At 43.7% G+C, this 15,026-nt stretch overlaps 1 protein-coding gene across 1 annotated transcript in view; it reads right to left on the bottom strand.

Annotated features, from left to right (window-relative positions):
• DNAH14 (dynein axonemal heavy chain 14) overlaps window positions 1-15,026 on the bottom strand; it is a gene marked incomplete at its 5' end in the record, with an annotated part of 447,359 nt that overhangs the window by 38,056 nt on the left and 394,277 nt on the right. The window contains 3 exons of the mRNA XM_074988409.1: window positions 5,498-5,695; window positions 8,308-8,535; window positions 14,728-14,830. Of these exons, the coding sequence (XP_074844510.1) occupies window positions 5,498-5,695; window positions 8,308-8,535; window positions 14,728-14,830 (529 nt within the window). The remainder of the gene's footprint in view (window positions 1-5,497; window positions 5,696-8,307; window positions 8,536-14,727; window positions 14,831-15,026) is intronic.

Consider the following 15,026-nt stretch of genomic DNA (forward strand, 5'->3'; position numbering starts at 1 on the left):
TCTTGCCTGAGATAATTACGAACATCAAAGGAATTATGAACATCAAAAGAAAGGAAGCAGTCCTTGCAATGTTTGAGGTAATTGATGTCTGTGTTCATACCACGTGTTAATGTGTCGAACTTGAATATGAACTCTAACTCACAAGTCTCTCACTCTAATCTGTTGTTAAATTCTTTTTGTTCCAGGACACAAATTCTCAGGTGTTTAACAGAATGGCCCACTCCACTGAAGTGTTCACTGACTGGCTTATGTGTATTGAGTTTCTTGATGTCTGCTCCATGTCCATTTATTCTTTGGCAAAGGTTTTGCCCAGTCTGTACAATGTACATAAAGTCAGGGCATTGTTGGAACATAATAGCATATAAAATGTTGCTGGAAGTGCATGAGAATGTGCTTTTGATCTTGTATCTAACATGGTTAGGTCCAGTGATGGTATCCCCAGAATAAATATGTGGACAAAGTTGGCAGCGGGGTTTGTTGCAAGGAAAAGTTCCAGGATTAGTATTACTGTGGTGTAGCCTGTGACTGCCGGTGAGAATCTTTCTCAGGTTAGGAGGTTGTTTATAGGAGAAGACAGGCCTGTCATCGAGAGTTAGAGTTCATATTCGAATTTAATACATTAACACGTGGTATGAACAGAGACATCAATTACTTACGCATTACAAGGACTGCTTCCCTTCCTTTGATGCTTGTAATTATCTCAGACAGGACAAGTAACATCCCCCCATCCCTCACCCCCTTCCTTTAATCCTATTTGATTTGTCAGTTTTTATTGCAATTTTGTTTTGGTCCTCTGTACTTATAAATGTCAGTCTGCATTGAAAATGAAACTGATCCGTTGAAGTGGGTTTGTTCCATGAAAGCTCATCACCGAATAAATCATTTTGTTAGTCTTTAAAGTGCTACATTTCTGCTGCTTTGTTTTGCTGGAGTACAGACTAACACAGCTACCTCTCTGTTACTCTCTAATCTGGAACACTCGTGTCCAGCAACATCTATCATACAGCATGATTTTAGTTAGCCAGATGATCGCTTTGTCATGGGTGTGGTCAAGTGTCTCATGGTCCCATAAAGTTTTTTTATCGCTATCATTAGCTTTCAATGTCTTCTAAGAGCCCCTTATGAAGCGGGAAGTGTAACTTACGTGTTAGAAAAAATTGACTTCCCATGGTCTGGCAAATTCTCTCATCCATTACTGGTCAGGTCCCTAGGGAGCCAGACAAAGAGTTTCAACCTGTACCACTTCTTGGCAGCCAAGATAGCAGCACAAGAGATTCTTTCTTTGTTCTTTGTCAGTGGTGGCTGACACTTAAGATACATCTACACTACCCAGTAGATTGACCTGGTCAGAGTCAATCTTTTGGGGTTCAATTTTGTGCACCTAGTGGGGACATGAAAAATTGAACTATCAGGGGCAGTTAATCGCATGAGTAGTAAGGCAGGTCAATGGGAGAGTGAAGATGTGAAGACCTCCCTCAGTGAAGATGGCCAGGTAAGTCGATTGTAGATAAGTTGATTCCAGCTACATAATTGTATGTCTCCAATTGACTTTAAGATAGACCTGGCTTCAGTCTGTGCAGAAAACAAGTTGTCCTTACTACACTATTGTACTTCAAGAGTTTTCTCTCTGCATTCACACATGTGGCTATAATGCAGGGATCTGCAATCAGCAGCTCTGGAGCTGCACACAGCTCCCAATGCTCTAATTGCAAAGTTAAAAACATAAAAAAGCCTGATTATTTTTGAGAAATGGTGAACGTCTAAAAACCCCAAAATGAACAACTCATATCTAAATAGCAGATAATATGTGATCTTGAAACATTGGATAACTACCTTGAGTGTCCTCCATAGAGACAGAAGGTTTGAGAGTGAAAGTCAGGAAGACAGTTGTACAGACACAAAGTGTGAGGAAACAAAATATGTAAAAAGTTTGCAGACATCCTGCAGTAAACATGTATCACCTTATAAAATCATTGGTGTGTGTGCTGTTCTTAAAATAGGGGTTACGAAAAGTCTGGTTTGACATTATTAAGGACCATCTTGTATTCACATGCATTGCGACTCTTGAATTACTGAGTTTATCAGATTGAGAAAAGTGGCTCTTCTTGCTATTTTGATTGCTGACCCTTGGTCTAGTGTTTCTGGTATTGAGATGGGGAATTACATAAAAAGGCTGTGTCTGTTGAGGATTGCAGAAGTACTTCCTTGCTAGAGTGATGTCATCAGTTCCATTCACATAATGGAATATTTCCCCACCTAACCACATGAGATCTTTTCCACAGCGTGAAGAGTCCAGAAATATAAATAATTCTGAAGCATAGAAGAAGCTGTATGGGAAGTGTGAATTAATTTAGACAACACTTGAAAAACAGCAGTTACAAGTCACCAACAGTCCTTTCTTCTTTGAGGGCTTCTCTGCATTCCCCTTTACAGGAGATTAGCAAGCAATACTCCTGTCAAAGGATGGCAGGAATTACATTGTTTTTAATCACTGAGTTTAGGAAGAAATTGCTTGAACACAGATAGCTGCTTTCCCATTTATTCCATCTCACACTACTAGCTAGAAACAACCAAAACTGGATGGGCTAACCCTCTAATAATCTCACTTAGTTATTATGACCACAATCAGCTCTATCACTATGACAACTCAATACACAGGATCTATCGGTATGACAACCCAACAGCAGGTGAGGAATTCTAGCCAAAAATGAATTATGGCACCACATTGCCAAATCAAACAATGGGGCAGAATGCCAAATCCAGAAAATAGTACTAAATGTGAACAGAACTCCATGTTGGTGGTTTGCAAATCTTCACACAGGACCCTCTCCTACACAAGCTATAGAGGCTGTAGCAAAAGTCCTGGAGTGCACTGTAGGAGTGTCAATATCATGAGTTAGTTTGCAGCAAGCTGATTTGCCATGCACTAATTTCACTGTAGATACACCCAGAATGTCTTTAAGTGAACAGATATTGGTCACTTCCTTTGGCTTTACAATGAATGAAAGCCTACATGTGGAGATTTTACATGTGATGCTAGAAGTTTACATTCATCCACTGATATATATAAATAAACAGTTATGTTTACTGTTGTTGGTCCCAGGTTTGGTCTTATTTTCAGTCTCTCATAATCTTGTTCAGACATCTGATGAAGCAGGTTTTTGCCCACGAAAGCTTATGCTCCAAAATATCTATTAGTTTATAAGGTGCCACAGGACTTCTTGTTCTTACAGAATCCTAACCTGATTTCTTTCCAGTTTGAGTAGCATAATAGTTTCATTCACTTTAATGGACAGTATCTGGTCCCTCACATCCGTTTTGCTTGATTCCAGCACTCTTATGTAAAACTCCTCAACCAAGTTGTCTTCAGCTGTGTGCTCTTGATTTTTCTGCATTCAAAATCAGTAGCATTTGAGAAATAATTCTCTCTCTCTCCCCCCTGCATATTTATGACAGAGCTTCCCAACACAAAAAATTTGTTTGGGGCAGCGAGGGGAAACCAAGACTAGTGAGTGGCTTGCAAGATTGAAATCGAGCATGTGCACTAAACATGACCCCAAGAATAAAATTAAATACATTGCATTTGATTCTCCATTTTTTATCATGCCTTTTCAACATCCATTATTAGAGGCAACTTAAATTGCTGGCAAAGTAAGATGAAGCAAAGGGAGTGCACAGCTATCACAATGTGCCATGCTAGGGATCAGCAATCCCTGGCACCCATGCCAAGAGTGGCACACGAGTTGATATTCCTAGACAGTAGCTCAGCCTCGCCCCTTCTCCCATGCAGTCTTGAGCTTGCTCAAAGCCATGATGCCTGTGGATTAACAAAACACCAGATAATGCTACCAACCACCACGAAAATGGTAAAGCTCTGCATCTTAATTTATTTATTAATGAAGCTGTTGTAAATAGGACTATTATTGACTTTAAAAGTATCAACGACACTTGTACTGTACATGGAGATCAAAAGGTCAAATTTCTGTACTGCACCTCAGGAAGGTTGTTGACCCCCGTTTGATGCAATCAACATGCGCCTCACACATGCTTTTCCTTTCAAAGTGGGCCACTTCTCATTTTGCCAGGGGGTGCTGGACCCTACCTGCGCAGCAGGCCTTGCCTCCACTCCCCCATTCCCTCAAACCCTGACCCAGCCTCTTCCCTGGGTGCGTGCCCATCCTTTCTCCTGCCCCCACTCCCAGCACACCTGAAGCACTGTGAACGGGATTTCATGCCCCTTCCCTGCAATCCTCACAAACTTTGAACACCACAAATCCGCTGATTTTTGGTGTCCAAGCTCTTTATCGCTAATGGACCTAACTTTGAAGGAAAGCTAAAATCTTTCTTTTGCCCATATCCATAACTTTGCCACTAAACTAGTGGCATGCAACACAAAAACAACAGTAGTGCATTTTGACCACAGAGATGCATCTTATGCTCTTATTTTATTTACAAACACTCATAACAGTAAAGGTCCCAAAGTGTATCACTGTAATTGAGATCAGTGCAGAGAAGTACAGGTTGCACCTCTCAAAACCAGAATTCTCTCATCTGACAACATCTGTCATCAGGCAGGACCATGGATGTTACTGGATCAGAGAATCCCAGCTGAGAGGCTGCTATAAGAAGGGCAGGCAGGAGCCCACTGACAAAGGGGCTGGCAGCCCTGTGCAGGGGAGATCAGGGGCTTGTGTTCCTGGTGCCAGCTACCCAGCAGAGTTGTCTGCCAGCTCCCTGTGACAGCTTCCCAGGTCTGTAGCCGGCTGCCCAGCTCCCTGTGCCAATTCCCCACCTGCAGCTGGCAGCCCGGCTGGCTCTCTGTGGCAGCAGCCCAACCAGCTGCCTGTGCTAGCAACCCAGCTCCCCGTGCAGGCTCCCCAGCTGGGGCCAGAGCTGGCTGCCCAGTGGGGGGCTGCCAGTGGGCTCCCCAGCCCAGGCCAGAGCCAGCAGCTCAGTAAGAAGTTTGTGCCAACTCCCTGACTGGGGCTGGAACTGATAACCCATCTAAGGCTGGAGCTGGCTCCCCAGCTGGGGCTTCTGCCAGGTCCCTAGCTAGATTTGGAGCTGTGGCTATGCAGGGTTGGAGCTGGTGGCATCAGCCCAGCAGGGGCCAGGTGCCAGCTGCAGGTAAGGGGGTCGCTGGGGCTAGATGTGGGAGATCAAGGCAGGGGACCTCCCCTCATCTCGCAAATTGCCTTGTTTGGGATGGCTCACGTCCCTAGGTTGCTGGATGAGGGAGGTGCAACCTGTACGTACTCTATTTCACCAGATACTTCCAAAAACACATACAGATGCTTGTATATAATTTAAATTTGAATGACAAGCCACCTGTGTTATTGTAGACTTTAAGAATTAATTGACATTCAAAATTTAGATTTCGAGGCCCATAATTTGAAGTTCAGTAATTTATAAGGTTGAAAATACTGTAAATATGCAGTATACAGGTAAAACTTATTATAGCACTTGAGACTAGTGGAGAGAAAAATATTTTTCCTACCCCATCACTAGAATAAGCAAAACCCTCTTGCAAAATGGCAGGATTACAGAAATTGTTCAGAATGCTGAGTAAACAACGACGGTCCCAGTGGTCTGTCACACGACCTCCATAGGCTACCTCTCCAGTCAGGTAACAAATTGCTGGCCAAGGAATCTCTTTCTGGTTTGCCAGAAGCATCTCCAGCATCTGTATGGAAACCTTTGGAGGAAAAGACTGAAGCATTAATACTATTACTTTAACTTAACTCTTGTGATTATGTTATAAGAACCTCATGATATATATGAATCCTTCAAGAGCACTTAAGTGCATACTAAGTATAACAACAGAGACAAATAAGAAAAGATCACTCACCTTGTAACAGTGGTTCTACAAGATGTGTACCCCTATTGATGCTCCAATATAGGTGTATTTGTGCCTTCTGCACCTTAGACTGGAGATTTTAGATAGTAGTGTTCATCTGACATGCACGTGTGTGCCCCATCTTATGCTGTGCTTTGGGGCTATATATCACTTTGTAGGTAAACCATCCTCAGTTTCTTCTGTATCACAGAGCTCATGGTGAGAAACTCAAAGCAGATGGGAGATGGGCAGGTACTGGAGCACTCATAGGGACATACATTTTGAAGAACAACAGTTACTGTGTTAGGTCAGTAATCTTTTTTTCCTTCAAGCAGTGTCCTATAGCTCAGAGATGAACAATAACTTTTGATGGGGGGGCCACTCCAAGAATTTGGTAAGTAGTCAAGGGCCTTACTCTTCCATTACATTAAAGGAAGAGTGCAGGATCTGGGATGGAGGCTGGGTGCAGAAGGAAGCGCAGAATAGGGGACTGTGGTGCAGGAGAGTGAGTAGGGTCTAGGAGGTAATTTGGGTGAAAGAGAAGGTTGTGACCTAGGGCAGGGGATTGCATTGCACAAAGGGGTATGAGTATGGGTATAGGAGAGGATTCTGACCTGGATGAGGGTCATAGGACAGGGTACAGGGTCTGAGAGGAGGTTGTGACCTTGGGCAGGGGTGAAGGAAGGAATGCAGGAGTTTGGGTTGTGACCAAGGGCAGGGGTGGGGGTGCAGGGTCTGGGATGAAGTATGGGTGCAGGAGGAGGGGTAGTGGGCTTTCGGAAGAGACAGGCTGGGGTGTCAGAGATGGGCTTTGGCTGGGAGCCTCTTTGCTAGGCAGATCCCTCATGCAGGTTCCCTGACTGTCATGCCCCCTCTCAATGCTTACAGTGTCTGGCTGCAGGGGCCATGTACTTCTCTGAGCCATGCTGCAAGCATGGGGGTAGAGGCAGTGCATGAAATCTCTCTCCCACCCCTGCCAACAGTTTCAGCAATGTTCAGACCACATGGCCCCACATTTGGTGGCTTTAAGCAATATGCTGGAGCAGGGCAGGCAGGGAGCCTGTCAGAGACTCCCACTGGGCTGTGGGGTGGATCCAGAAGCTTGGTGAGCTGGATCCTGCTTGTGGGCCATATTTTGCCTGCCTCTGCTATAGGTGCTCCCCTGCAGATAACGCTGTGGCAGTGCCCCAATGGAGGGGTGGGGCTTCAGAACAGAGTCTACAATCGTGAATAAGATAATGGAGACAAATATAGCATTGAACACTGAGTCTGCATAATATTCAGCATATGTAAAAGCAGATACCTAGGTCACTGCTCTGCATATAGCTGTCCCTGTAATGTTTTGAGGAAATCTACAGAACTGGAGGGAGATCTCATGGAGTGCATTCATGCTCTAGAGACGGCTAAACATTATGAGTATGATAGCAATATGTAATGCAGCCTGATACCCATCTTTGTTGAGCAACTGAGAATGGAAAAATAGTTAGAGAGCTTTTCTGAAGAACTTCTCTCTTTCCAACTAGAAGGCAAGTAGTCATCTGACCATGTATGTTTAATGTCACCTCCCTTTTGTCCCAGTATGGTTTTGGAAAGAAAATTCAAAAATGGATAATCTGATCTATATGGAAATCTGAAGGTACTTTGGTAAGAACTTGGGCTGCAGTTGTAGTGTAACTTTGTCCTTAAAAATACTGTATTTGTGGAGGGGACAGAAGCAATGGGCACTATAAATGTGGTTTTCATAGGGAGATAGTGAAGGGAAATAATTGCCCTGAGTTCAAAGGGAAGCCTTATTAAGGCACCAGAGGACAAGGCTGAAATTCCATTTGATTTGTGGAAAGAGGTTACTCATGCCTTTGAAAACCCTTCTGGCAAAAGGGTGAGCAAAAGCACAATAACCATCTATGTTATGATGGAAGATGGCGATGGCCACAAGATGCACCTTTACAGAGAAAAACATATTTTTAGGCAGTTAGGATGTAAGTTTTCATGAGATACACTGATTTCCTCAAATGCTGAAGAGAAAACAGAAAAGATTACTAATGTTCTATATGTCATCATTTGCCACCAATGTTCCTCTGCCATGCATACTGGAGAAACCAGACTGTCTCTAGGCAAAAGAATAAATGGACACAAATCACACAGTAAGAATGGCAACATACAAAAAACAAGTGGGAGAACACTTTTACGTTCCTGGACATATAGCCTCTGATCTGAAAGTTGCCATTATCAGGGGAAAAAAATTCAAAACCAGAAAGCAACAAGAAACCACAGAGTTGGAATTTATATGTAAATCTGACACTAAGAAACAAGGTCTGCACAGACACCTGGAGTGGAACTCCCATTATAAGAGGTAATTTACAATTCAGATTCTCCCACATTCCTAGGTCTCTCTGGGATTATTCATGAATCTGGGCATCAGAGTTCCAGATAACTTTTTGTTTGTTTGTTTCTTTTTACAAAGTACTTACTTCTAAATCGGAAGAGTTAAATTCATATGGGACATTCCAGCCCAAAGCTCCATATTTTTTTCTTTCATGGACTACAGCATTGAAGAAACACAGGCTGAACACCAGCTTCTTCCATGATAAGCCACATTCAGCCTTGTTGAAGATAATTTCCGTTACCTCTCCACTGCCACTATATCCAAATGTCTGAAGTAATTTTCCCTTCAGACCCTGAGGTGGTTCTATTGCCATCTTTAAAAAAAAAGAGAGGGGGAAACAAGACAAATATACTTCATACATTTTCTTATCTGTATCTTTTGGTGCCAGTGAATTGTCCCCCAAGGGCTACGTCTACACTAGCCCCAAACTTTGAAATGGCCATGCAAATGGCCATTTTGAAGTTCACTAACGAAATGCTGAAATGCATATTCAGCGCTTCATTAGCATGCAGGTGGCTGCGGTGCTTTGAAATTGACGCGGCTCGCAGCCGTGCAGCTCGTCCCGACGGGGCTCCTTTTCGAAAGGACCCCGCCTACTTCTAAGTCCCCTTAATCCTATGAGCAGATGGGAATAAGGGGACTATGAAGTAGGCGAGGTCCTTTCAAAAAGGCGCCCTGTCAGGATGAGCCGTGCAGCCGCAAGCCGCATCAATTTTGAAGCGCTGCGGCTGCCCGCATGCTAATGAAGCGCTGAATATGCATTTCAGCGCTTCATTAGTAAACTTCGAAATGACCATTTGTGTGGCCATTTCGAAGTTTGGGGCTAGTGTAGACACGGCCAAGAGGATCTAGGAGGTCTTGAACCAGGTTCCAGGGGTCACTAAACAACCTTCTAATTTTAGCTACCATCTGGCATCTTGCTAGTAATTGGCAAGCTCACTGGCTAATGGAAATGAAGTCCCACTAGAGACCATCATTGAAGCCATTATTATTAATCAACAACTTAGTTGGACTGGTCACATGGTTCAGATGTCTGATCAGTGCCTCCGAAAACAGATTCTGTTTTCCGAGTTCGAGGAAGGACAGTGGACCATTAGGGGCCAGCAGAAGCAATATAACAGCCAACTGAAGGCACACATGAAAAAGTGCAGCTTCGGTGTCAACACATGGGAGAATCTTGTCCAAGACGGTACCCAGTGGAGAATGGTAATCCATGAAGGGGGTAGTGCAATTTGAGAGGTCCTGACACAGTACAGATGAGGAGAGGCAGAGAAGAAGAAAAAAGTAACAAAAACTGACCTACACCTCTCCAAAAGTTACCAGCACCTGCCCCTTCTGTGATAAGATCTGCAGCTCCAGAATCAGGCTGATCTGCCATCAATAGACACACAAATAGGAAGATGACATGAAGATGTCCTACTCATTATCAAGTGACCACCAAGAGAGGCACCAGGAATAAAAGTCTTGACTGAACGATCTCCTGGCCCCACTTATTAGTCTAGCTGTGTTATTTATATTGAAAGGAGACAACGGAAATTATCTGTGGAGTTGGATGAGTTCCTGCATGGTTGCTACATTGAATCCTGTTTTTTGCCTGACTCTTGAAACATGCTTTCTTGACTTGACCCTGGTTCAGGCTTTCTTGCCTGCCCCTGGTGTTGGCATTCGTGACCTAATTCTTGCTCTCCTGTCTTGTTCCTGATTCACATTCCAAGTCTTTGATTCTGACTTCCAGATCTGATTCTTCTCTCTACCACTAACTTCAACTCTGATTCTGACCCTTGACTTGGTTTACTGACTCCTAACTCTGCCTTACTGGCCAAAACTCAGTCATGCTACCTGTTCACTCACATTATCTGCCCCACTAGAGGATTCCAAGGATATAAAAGAAGATGTGCCCCAACCACCCTTCAATTCCTTTGCTACTTTTGGAATTCTTTACTTGAGACTTCAAAGAAGAAAGGAAGGTGGGCAGAAAGTGTAAATATACAGCATCAACATTCTCAAAGAATGACAGTTACTGATGAGTAAACTCTCCTCCTTCAAGAGGCCTCCATGTAGTTACTGATAAATAACCTCTCCTTCAAGTGGCTTCCATGTATTCCCACTTGTGAGAGATTAGCATGATGCATATAACCCCCAGAGTTTGGGCCAAAAATCTAGGCAAATAAGGACTAAAAACTGCCAACAGGAGAATCAGTTGTAGATGGCAGTAAAAGAGAATGTTGAAAGTGATCATAATTTCACTTTCTCACATCAGACCTCAGCTAAGGACACATATTTACATACAGGGTTTCAAGCAACAGCTGTGCAAATTCTACGAAAAAGACAGAAAATCTGCAATGGATTTTTGTCTTCTGATAAGTTAAATACTTTTGGTATATCCAGGGGAAAGAACATTTAGGAAGTCTTTATAAAGATGCAAAAGAAATTTAAGGAAACATAGGCAGCTTAACTTGGGATAGTGGACACAGATTTTTTTAAGGGTGTTGACTCAGCAAACCCCCAAAGGATTAGAGGATTATGTTATCACCTATAGGCTACATCAACACTAGCCCAAAACTTCAAAATGGCCACGCAAATGGCCATTTCGAAGTTTACTAATGAAGCGCTGAAATGCACATTCAGAGCTTCATTAGCACGTGGGCGGCCGCGGCACTTCGAAATTGATGCGCCTCGCTGCCGCGCGGCTCGTCCTGACGGGGCTCCTTTTCGAAAGGACCCCACCTACTTCGAAGTCCCCTTGATGGGAATAAGGGGACTTCGAAATAGGCGGGGTCCTTTCGAAAAGGAGCCCCGTCAGGATGAGCTGCGCGGCGGTGAGGCGCGTCAATTTCGAAGTGCCGCGGCCGCCCGCATGCTAATGAAGCGCTGAATGTGCATTTCAGCGCTTCATTAGTAAACTTCGAAATGGCCATTTGCGTGGCCATTTCGAAGTTTTAGGCTAGTGTAGACACAGCCACAGAGTTAATGGTGCCTGCTTCTCAGAACCAGTCTCAGTAAATACAGACAGGTCTGGGGACCTATGAGCCACTTATATTAGACCTAAAATCAGAGCCATCCCATCCATAGGGCGAGGTGGGGCAGCCAACCAAGGCCCTGTGCTTTTGAAGGCCCAGATAATTCCCACCCAGGCTAGTTGGAAAGGGAGTGGAGGCAGAGTGAGGAAAGTATGGCACCTGCAGTGCAGTGCTGGTGGGGGCTACCCAGAGACCCATGCCTAGGGCTCTACGGTGGTGGTTGTCTTGGTCCTTTTGCTCATGATGGCCCTGCCTAAAATACCACAGTATATGATTCTCCTACATCTATGATATATCAGGGAATCTTATTGACACTTTTAACATTCCTTCAGCAAGTTATACTTCAGAGACAACAAATCATGCTGGCAGTGGGACTCTGACATCCTGAGAAAAAACAGGGCATAAGTATTACTGACTCTGGAAACTTTGTCAAATGGCATACCCAAGTTACCCTTGACTTGTATTAGCTCACATGGCTCTGAGGATCCTATTGCCACTTGAGTTGGGTTTAGAATCATAAAACTGGAAGGGACCTTGAAAGGCCACTGAGTCCAGTCTCTTTCACTTACTGAAGGACCCAGCATCCTCTATCCCAGATGTTTATCTAACCTGCGCCCACGTACTTGAAACCTGTTATCATGAGACACAAATTTACAACCCCTGGCTTACCAGGGTAGCCCCCACCAGCACTGCACTGCAGGTGCCATACTTTCCTCACTCTTCCTGTTAGGTTTTTGGATCATTCTGGGTAGATGGATTTGGCATTACGAAATCTGAGGTGCTTCTTGCTTCAGATGGCTCAATACATAGTGTAATCAGCACTTAATATCACCCTAAGCTGTTCCTCCTTACCCTTCAGCCAAACAACCACTGCTTACACTCATGCTGGACCACTTCAGATAAGTGGCACAGCAGATAACAGTGCTGAAACACTAGCACCAGATTCAGATGATGTAAAGTGTTGCGGGAGCATCAGTGCCACATATAATAGACACCAGTCTACTTCATCTGGTGGTTCACCTGAGTCCATGCTGCTGAATCTTAGGCATTGGACTTAGCTGACCCGGACGAATTTATGGATGTCCTTGGTGTTAGAAACTTGGCACTGAAGGTTAACATGTAAAGTTACAAAGTACATTAGTGTCATGCCATATTTTAATTCTAAATTAGATTGGCTTGGAGGTGGGAAGTATTGCACTGAACTGATCGTGCCAGGATGTCAACAACAAATTTAGTCAGTCTGGTGTGACCCAGTAACCTCATCAATGTATCAACAGTACTGGGATATCAGGTAGATTGGGGGGAATCCAGGGACCTAGGCACTTCATCAAGTGTACCAGAATTTCGGCGCTTAATAGGCCAATCCAGAGGGATCCCAGCATGTTGACATTACATCAACAGTATTGTGGCCTTGGCATGAAATTAGATTGAGTCTGAGAAATCCAGGGGACCTTACTGTACGTCAAGGGTGCTGGAGTTAGACTGACCTAGATGAATACAGGGACTTTAACACAGTGATAGGGACTTTAACACAGTGACCTAGATGAACACAGGGACTTTAACACAGTGGATCTTGATAATGAATAAGTCAATGTGTAGGGATCAAAAGACTTTGGCAGCACATCAGCTGTGTTGGTACATCAATACTAAATTGGATTGACCAGGAGGGTACAAGGATCTTGGTTCTGGCTGTCACCAGGACCTTGGCACAGGGCTCACCCAGGTAAGACCACAAAGATGGCTGTGGTTTAAACCAGGGCAACAGCCACTATAGGTTAACGGACGCCAAAACTTGATACTAGATTTACACATTTTTGGACTTATTCAACTGGTCCTGAGGAGCCTCCTCTGTCCCTAGGAGAGTTTGAGGTGGCCCTCCCACTTCTTTGGTCATCCATATGATATCTGTGCCACTTGGGTATCATTTCTTCTTTATTCTTCAAACTGAAGAAATCTGTACTGTTAATCTAACCAACTAAAAAGAAAACCATCACAAAGGACAGTATCAAAAGAAAGAAAAAGAAAAAAAAAGCATAAAACATGAGATGGGATTGAGGGTCACTACACCTTCAGCAGTTCAAAAAGAACCAAAGGGCAGTTAAGACTACTCCCTCTTTCATGGATGCCAATCACTAGCAAAATTCTACAAGTTGACACCAGGAGAGATGAATCCAACAAATGGGAATATAAGGGCCACTTGAAGAAATCTAGATTTCAGTGATGGCTGATTACAACTATCATTCTGAAAATCAATGGGTTAAACCCTACTATTTCCACAATTTTCCTGAAAATATTACACAGTATTCTGTAGGATAATATGTAAATAAACAACTCATTAGTTTCTAATTACACTGCTTCTGAAGAAATATTTTAACATACTGTGGCTACGTCTACACGTGAAGCCTACATCAAAGTAGCCTATTTTGATGTGGCGACATCGAAATAGGCTATTTCGATGAATAACGTCTACACATCCTCCAGGGCTGGCAATGTCGATGTTCAACATTGACGTTGCGCAGCACTACATCGAAATAGGCGCTGCGAGGGAACGTCTACATGCCAAAGTAGCACACATCGAAATAAGGGTGCCAGGCACAGCTGCAGACAGGGTCACAGGACAGACTCAACAGCAAGCCGCTCCCTTAAAGGGCCCCTCCCAGACACAGTTGCACTAAACAACACAAGATACACAGAGCCTACAACTGGTTGCAGACCCTGTGCATGCAGCATGGATCCCCAGCTGCTGCAGCAGCAGCAGCAGCCAGAAGCCCTGGGCTAAGGGCTGCTGCACACGGTGACCATAGAGCCCCGCAGGGGCTGGAGAGAGAGCATCTCTCAACCCCTCAGCTGATGGCCGCCATGGCGGACCCTGCTATTTCGAAGTTGCGGGACGCGCAACGACTACATGGTCCCTACTTCGACGTTGAATGTCGAAGTAGGGCGCTATTCCCATCCCCTCATGAGGTTAGCGGCTTCGACGTCTCGCCGCCTAACGTCAATGTTAACATCGAAATAGCGCCCAACATGTGTAGCCGTGACGGGCGCTATTTCGAAGTTAGTGCCGCTACTTCGAAGTAGCGTGCACGTGTAGACATGGCTTGTAAATGCATAATAATTACAATACTTAGAATATATTCTTCATATAAAAACTGCTTTTTGTATGGAGAAACAAGGCCTTTCAGTTCAGAACAAAATTGGCTTTAGGAGTACAGACTGGAGGAACTAGAGTTGAGTTCTCTAATGAAAGTTGGGTGTTGTAGTGTGGAATTTTGATTTGGCTATGTTTCTTATTTAGAAAGTATTAATATTAGAATAGTAAATCTGAGAAATTCAAGTTGAGTGTTTATAAGCCAAAACCATAACAACTTTCTGATTGTTTTACCCATGAAAACTCATGACTTACTAAATTCATTAGTGTCTGAAGTGCCATAGGACTGCTTGTTATTTCTGATTGTGCTGTTTTAATAAATTATATCAACCCTTACCTTAAAACCTTTCTGCAAGATAGATATGGGGAAAGAGGGATCAGGTGTGGAACTTAACCATAGTCTAAACTGAGGATCGATGTTTACCTTTGGCTGGTTAAATCTGTAAAGACATACAGTTTGGTAACATTATTATTATTCTCCCAAATATTTAAGATAACATACGAAGTTTGAATAATTGAATTCCTTTACCATTTGCACATATAATTTTAAGAAAACAAACTAGACAGAAATGTGACTTTTCTAGGGTTTGTTTTACTCTTTAAGAATAGTAAGCCTAGAAAGAAAGCTAGGTGGTC

The sequence above is a fragment of the Carettochelys insculpta genome, chromosome 3 (assembly GCF_033958435.1).
Source record: "Carettochelys insculpta isolate YL-2023 chromosome 3, ASM3395843v1, whole genome shotgun sequence".
Taxonomy (NCBI): Eukaryota; Metazoa; Chordata; order Testudines; family Carettochelyidae; genus Carettochelys; species Carettochelys insculpta.